General features: G+C 44.0%; 1 protein-coding gene across 3 annotated transcripts; it reads left to right on the forward strand.

Moving 5' to 3' along the window:
* On the forward strand, positions 1–6755 carry LOC139373557 (activity-dependent neuroprotective protein 2a-like). 3 transcript variants are annotated; one of them, XM_071114205.1, is made up of 5 exons: positions 73–346; positions 1759–1880; positions 2190–2288; positions 2680–3228; positions 3289–6755. In XM_071114205.1, the coding sequence occupies exons 2-5, from the start codon at positions 1773–1775 to the stop codon at positions 5338–5340; spliced, it is 2808 nt and encodes a 935-aa protein (XP_070970306.1). In that variant the 5' UTR covers positions 73–346; positions 1759–1772; the 3' UTR covers positions 5341–6755. The 3 variants fall into 3 exon arrangements, with proteins under 3 accessions (XP_070970304.1, XP_070970306.1, XP_070970307.1); XM_071114203.1 differs by having other exon boundaries at positions 1–346; positions 2680–6755; XM_071114206.1 differs by lacking the exon at positions 73–346 and having other exon boundaries at positions 1799–1880; positions 2162–2288; positions 2680–6755.
* Positions 6756–7627: the final 872 nt, after the last annotated feature.

The raw sequence follows: 7627 nt of genomic DNA on the forward strand, positions 1-7627 counted from the left end.
AGTCCACGACTAACTTCAATCTCATTGGTCACCTTCCGTATATGCTAATTAGGACCCAAACGTCATGTCCTGAACACAGCGCCATTTTTTTTTATATACTTCAGGAGGAGGGTGAAACAGCATAATACACCAATTATTTCACTTTAATGTAAATCATTTTTTCCTGAATTAACTTTGGCGGCTGCATGTTGTCTGGAGAGGTAAGTGGCAGAGCATTGTCCAGGTGGATTGATTGCACACTTCCGTGACACCGAGACTGAAGCGCTTGCGGATTGGTGAAACTATCCAGATTGGGAAAAAAAGACGCGACAGCCATCCTTTTATAACCGGAGACGCCAAAGCAAAGGTAATTTTATGTCATGTGAGCATCCTCAACAGTTCATCACAAATCTACACCTATTGTAGCCATTGTCAACAGTTGCGCAGATGCGCTGTCACAAATCAGCCAACCAGGCATGTGTGTATGTAGTTCAACCAATGATTTATCATTGCGTTCAACACAACTAGCTAGCATTTTAGCTAATGTGTTTTTATTCCCGCCAATGCGTACAATTCGATGGGTTTAGTTAGTTCTCCGGTCCCCCGGCCGCTTTTGATTACCGTTGATGGCACAGACCTCCCATTCGAATGGTAGTTGCCCTTTCAACTTCCATGGTAGTTTCTGTGCCTACCTAAATGGTGACCACGGGTAACTGCGAATCAGGATTTAATTCCGAAGAGGGAGTCTGGAAAACGTCTACCACATCCAGGGAAAGCACCAGGAACACAAATTATCAACTCCCTAGTCAGGGAGGCAAGTAACTTTCGTTAGCCAGCTAGTGATGAAAAAAGCAATACTGGACCTTTTGTACACACAAAATACACACAAAATACTTGAATGAGGATCCATTACAGATTTTTAGAACTGATGTTCAGAGTCATTTTTTTAGTGGTCAGAAATGTACATGTATGTTTTGAAAGTAACATTTGACTGCCAGTTGCGTATCCGTGTGACAATGTCCAAATTGGTTCACGCCAAAAAATGAAATCAAGTTAATTTATTTTTTATTTAAGTATGAGGCAGGTAACTTTTTTTATCGCGGTTTAGTGAAATTACTATGAACCTTATTCAAAATGTAATAGCGAGAATACAAGGAATTTGTGTTTTTCAATTGAAATGCCAGATTATATTACCGAAGTAACTAAATAATAACAATTATTTTCTTGTCAATTTGGGAATCATTCGACCTTTTTATATTAACATGCATTGTAATTCAAGGCACTCAAGGCACCAATACATGAAATTGTATATAAACTAAACATTTAAGGTGGTCAGTTGTTTAGACATTATTTTTTCACCTTTGTTTTGGCCGTATGGCAACTACCCAATTGTTCATGTTATCTTGCGTTGTGTGTTTTGATTTGGAGAGTAGCTATATTAGCTAAAGGATGATGCTGGGTGAGTGTAACGTTATCTAGCTTCATGAATGCATTTACAATTCTTAAAATGATGTCACTAGGTTAAATGGGCCATATACACATGAATCCATAGGCTACGTTCATGGGTAGTGTATTTTCATTTAGGCCTATCCATGTTAACAATTTGAAATGGACCCAGGTTGTTATACTAACCATGTCCCCAGGCTTATTGTTATGGTACTTTTATGCACAGTTTATGATAACCTAATAGGCTAACAGATCTGGGATAACTGAGTTAATAAGTGTAAAGTGTACTGTAGGTTATATTACCTGGCCTAACAAGATGCCTCTCTCTTTTAGGAAGCTGAGGAACAATGTATCAAGTCCCTGTTGGAAACTTGGAAAACATCAGAAAAACAAGGAGAAAAGTTAAACATATTTTGAGTGACTTTGGACTGGAGAATTGTAAAGTCCTTCTGGAAGTAGGTATTTGTTGTGCAATTTTTACGTTTAAAACTATCAGAACAGTGTAGCAACTATTGTTTGTCGGCTAGATGAATGTCTAATTATTGCCATTTTACCCATTGTTTAGAGTCATGATTGTACTTTTCCCATAACTTTTAAAGACTCTGTGTCCCATGTGGCACCTTGTTCCCTATGGGCTATATAGAAGTGTACTATAAAGGGGATAAGATGCCATTTGGGATGCATGACAGTGAATGATCAGAGATCATTGATCAGTGTTTCTTCCTGTGATACTTAGCTGTATGTTGTCTGTCACCATCTTCCAGGAGCTGAAGAAGGAAAAAAACTCTGATTCTGATGAGGCGTTCCAGGAGACCGAGTGGGTGGACTTCAGTGAGCCCTTTCCAGGCAAGAGAAAGAAAAAGGTACAATAGCACCTGGAAAGATTAGCTAGTCTGATGGGGATGTCAACAAACCAAGCAAGTGTTTAATTTGAAACAGAATAGTTTATAATTCAACTGATTGATTAAATGTGCCAATATTTCTGGGGTCTGTCAAAATGAATAGCTGTGTGTGTGTGTGTGTGTGTTAAAAAAATTAAAAAAAATACATGTTGATTCAGTTCTTACTGAATCAACTGAAATGGATGCCTATTCCCCAAATTCCCACCCTATCCCCATAGGGCTCTGACAAAAGTGGTGCACTATGTAGGGCACACCCTTTCAGACAAAAAAAAATGAACATTCATTCCTTAGAGTGAGGTAAATAATCTTATTTTGCTAATTACTCTTGTTGTCTGTGCATTTTCTTCCCCAGTGGCCATACCGCACACGGCTGTTGTGCTGCACCCTCTGTAAGTACTCTACACGGAACTGGTACTCCTACAAGAGTCATCTGCAGCGGAACCATGAGTATGAGAGGAAACTGTGTGTCCTGGCTCCCTGCCAGATCTGCCCATTTGTCGCCCACCCCCGAGTCCTCAAGAAGCACCTCCTCCTCTTCCATGGCTCTCCGAACGTGGACCAGGATGCAGAGTCTCTGCATTCAACTACCAAGAAAGGGGACCGGTTTAAGTGTCGTAAGTGCCGATATGTGGACTCAAACCTGTTCTCAATGAAGAAGCACGTCCTGCTTAACCACCTGGAGAAGCTGTGGCACCACTTCTCAGGACGGATACCAGACACCAAGTTCCCCCATACAGCCTCCAGGCAGTTCTGTAAGGTGTGTAAGATGGCCATCGAAAGCACGGAGCACATGCTGCACCACATCCTGTCCTCTCCCACTCACCAGTGGGCCTGCGCTCAGATAAGGACCTGGATCTTAGAGAACACTCAGTACACCAAGCCTTCAAATTACCAAACACTGGCCCCTAAAAACCAGCTGCCACAGGTATCCAGTCCTGAGCAGCTGGCCGGGGCCAAACAGAGCTTCCTCCCCCCACAGTCTTCAACCCTGGTTCATATGTCCGGTGCTAATGCTAAAGGCCACCTCCAGCCTGGTGCTACCGTCAACCTGCAGAGTGCTATGCCACAGGGGGCCATCTCAGCCACCATGCCCATCGGCCAGACCATGGTCAGACTACCCTCTGGCACCTCGCTACCTGGTGCTCCTCACAGCCAGGTGCCTTTCATAGGGGTCCAAGGTCAGCAGCAGCCCCAGCAGGTCTTCCTGCCCCCGAGGGTGCAGATCAGCATTCCAGGGATGTCCCAGTCCCTCATGATGACTCAGCGCCTCCCCCTGAACCATGGGACCCCCCAGAGTACCATTCTCCAGAGCACCCCTCAGGGCACCATGCTGACCTCCCAGTCCCTCCTCAGCCACCTCATCCCCACAGGCAACAAGGTCAACGGCATGCCCACCTACACCTTCGCAACGCCAGTGGGCATGCCCGGCCAGACGAGCAACGTCCAGCTGATGAGCAAGGCTCCTCAACCCATCAAACCAGCAGGTAACCCCGCTCTCAACGCCAAAGCCAAGAAGTGGATCACCTGTCCCATCTGTAATGAACTGCTCCCCTCCAATGTCTATGAGGCTCACCAGCAGGCTGCCCACAAGGCCCAGCCCAGAACAGCCAAGCAGCAGGGCCTGGCTGCCCGCGCTCCCTTCCTCAGGAAGATGCCTGACAAGACAGTCAAGTGTTTGAAGTGTAAGATCCTCCTGTCTGAGAAGGGCCTCTTTGAACACCTGCTGCACGGGCTCAACTGTCTCTACTGTCCTGGGATGTTCTACTCCATCCAACAACTGGTTGAACACACAAACACACAACACAACCCCACACAGAAGGCCAACTGTGACTTCATGAGGCGGGAGTATAGACTGTACACAGACGACAGCGGTAACCTTCTGTTCCCCTACTTTGACATTAACACCACGGCCCCCAAAGAGATCCTAGGAGACGCAGAACTGAAATTAGCTCTGGTCACGAACTCCCTGGACCTGATCTTCCTCAAGATGCAACCTGGTGGTAAACAGGAAGTGTGTCGGAACCCCAATAAAACGATGCAGACCGACTGCCCCTTCTGTGAAGAGAAGTGTGTCACACTGGAGAACTACCGGGCCCATCTGAGTGGGAAGCACTGCATTGCGCCCACTGTCCATGCCATCCTCAAGACCTCAGCATTCAAATGCATCTACTGCAACGGCGTTTACACAGGCAAGACCACGCAGAAAGCTATAATCATCCATCTACAGCGGTGCCGCCGTGCACCCAAGACCCCTAAAGATGCAGACAGTCTCCAGTCCACCCCCACCAACGGACGCCAGCAGCAGGTCGTGGCCTTTAACCAGATGATCCAGGTGCCAGGTCGGTACTCTACCCAGCTCCCTCCCGTCCCCATGGCAGCGAAGCCCTCCGTCCCCATCCCCCAGCCCTCCGAGTCACCTGCTGAGCTGCAGAGCAAGCTGAGGCTGGAGGCGGCCTTCAGGGAGGCCATGGAGGCCAACAAGAAAGAGAGGGATGCGCGGGCAGCCTTCCGCAAGCAACGAGAGAAGGAGAAACGAGAGCAGGCACCCCTGACTGACCCCTCTATTCAGCTAGCCCTGGACCCCAGTGGGATGGAGAAACGCCCCTCTGAGGAGCGGAAAGACTTCCTCACAAGATACTTTCACACCAAGCCGTATCCCACAAAGAAGGAGTCTGAGGAGCTCTCCAAGAGACTGTGGCTGACCCGGACTGAGGTGTCCACTCTGTTTGGAATGAAGCGCACCAGGTGCATGAAGGCGATCCAGAGGAACAGCCCTACCATCTTCATGGGCTTCAACATGACTGAGCTGAAGAAACTTAAGCACGACCTCATCATCCCAGATGTGGAACCTGCAGAACCTGAGAAGATGGCTGAAGTGGAACCAGAACAGGCAGGTTCTCCAGAAGCGGAACCAGCAGAACCAGAAATGTCTCTTCCAGAAGAAGATCCTTTAGAACCACATCAGGATGTTCCAGAGATGGATCCTTTAGAACCAGAGCCGGTGGCTGTCTGAGTTGTCACTTCAGAGTACATGTACAGTGTATATAGATCCCTTTACCTGGCTGACTGCAGCAGATTGCAGTGCCCTGAAATGTATACTTTTATATTGATGTTGAGCTGCCTGCTAGTGTTGTCAAGATTGAAAGTCAACTTAATTTGAGGTGTTTACTTATTATTCTCCTTTTCGTAGAACTGTAATTCAAATGTTGACATTCTCACAGGCTACATGTTAGAACAAACCTCTGTATAAGTGTAAAAAATATATATAAAGCCAGGAATTTATTAGTTCAACGAAGGGTATTGATTCTGAGTGACACTCCGTTTTCAGGGGTTGGTTACGAGAGCTGTGTTACATACAACCAACACATGGTTAAATCCACCATTTATTTCTAGGGGGCATCGTTTAGAGATGTTTTTCAGCCCATTGACCATGATTCAGTTTGAAGGATATTTTACTTGCTGCTTGTTTTGAAATACGGTCTTAACTGTTAAAGCTATAAGTACACCTGTACACCTGTATTATGGAATACTCATACTATACAAACTGGGATAATTGATTACTGACTTTTTAAGCAACTAAACTAACTCTCCTGTTCAAAACATAATGGACAGTATGTGTAAATGTTTATCAGAATACATTTTTTCTGTTAGTGATTTCATTTAGTTTGATAGTTACTGGCCACCGTTCTCAATAGAAACTCAAATCTATTATGTGTTTATGAGTCCATTGACCAGATGAGACTGAGTATAATCATAACTGTAAGATTCTGTCTAGCTTTTTTCTTTTCAGAATGTGTATCAACAGCTGTGCTATCCTTTCCCTTTATTGAAACCAAGTAATGGATCGTAATGAGTACGCTCAGATATGGAATTTTCCCATATCCTCCATCACTTTCAACTTTGCTTTCCTCACCCTTGTTAATTTGCTGTTTTGTTTTGTCCACTCACTTTGTTGAATGTTAATATTTTTGGATAACAGAATACCTCACCTGGTGTTTTTACCATTATTTTCACATGTTAATTCATCTATGGCAAGGATGTCAAACTCACTCCATGGAGGGCTTAGACTAGAGTCTGCTGTTTTTTTTATTTTCAATTAGGACCTAGACAACCAGGTGAGGGGGGGCTCCTTACTAATTAGTGACTTTAATTCATCAGTCGAGTACAAGGTGGAGCGAAAACCTGCATACACTCGGCCCTCCTTGGAAGAAGTTTGACTAGTGTGCTATGAGTTTGTTCTTTTTTTGTCTTTGTTTCTACTACTTCCTGTCTCATTTGCAATTGATTGTTAGGTGTATGTACTGTATACCTGTTGGGTTTTCTATGGTTTCAGTCCTTGAGAAGCAAAAAATGTATTTAGTCTTGAAGGTTTGAGCCTGCTGATGCATTGTGGCAGAATTGTGCAGAATAAAAACTTTTTCCAATAAATACATATTTTACTCCTGCAACGTATTTCTTATGAATGGCTGTCCATCTGAGAAAGTTGGTCTCTATCAAAAGTGGGATATTCTAAAATCAAATAATGGCTAGCATTTATATCTGTAGAAACAGAATTAGGATCTATCTGTGTAGCAATTAACTGTCTGACAAGTACAAAGGATAATTTAACCAAGATACACCACAGCCCGTCATAGTGGGCAGAACAAGCAGGGAACTGGACAGAGCCAAGCATGAGCTAGTGAGATCCTATTGGCGCGTTCTAGCATATATTTGCATATTTTCGTTCAGAGTAGCTGAAGTGCGCGTGTGCAATATCTTAATTCGCCTTTGCGCTCCGAAATAACGCAAAGAGTAAAATCTACACAACGTAGTCCAATCTGTTCGTAACAGAATGCAGTTTCGGGAACAGAAAACTATTCAAGCGGATGCTTCACATCTATACATCCGGTGAAATATATATATTTATTTTATTTTTCATGAACAACAAATCAATACAGAAAGTACATGAGGGAACAAGTGTATATATAGATTATAAACAATGAACAATCGAGCTAGGGGGTACAATATCACATTACAATTTTACACAAGGACCTTAAGGGACATACAGTGCCTTGCGAAAGTATTCGGCCCCCTTGAACTTTGCGACCTTTTGCCACATTTCAGGCTTCAAACATAAAGATATGAAACTGTATTTTTTTGTGAAGAATCAACAACAAGTGGGACACAATCATGAAGTGGAACGACATTTATTGGATATTTCAAACTTTTTTAACAAATCAAAAACTGAAAAATTGGGCGTGCAAAATTATTCAGCCCCCTTAAGTTAATACTTTGTAGCGCCACCTTTTGCTGCGATTACA

This window comes from Oncorhynchus clarkii, chromosome 18 (genome assembly GCF_045791955.1).
Source record: "Oncorhynchus clarkii lewisi isolate Uvic-CL-2024 chromosome 18, UVic_Ocla_1.0, whole genome shotgun sequence".
In the NCBI taxonomy this organism is placed as follows: domain Eukaryota; kingdom Metazoa; phylum Chordata; class Actinopteri; order Salmoniformes; family Salmonidae; genus Oncorhynchus; species Oncorhynchus clarkii.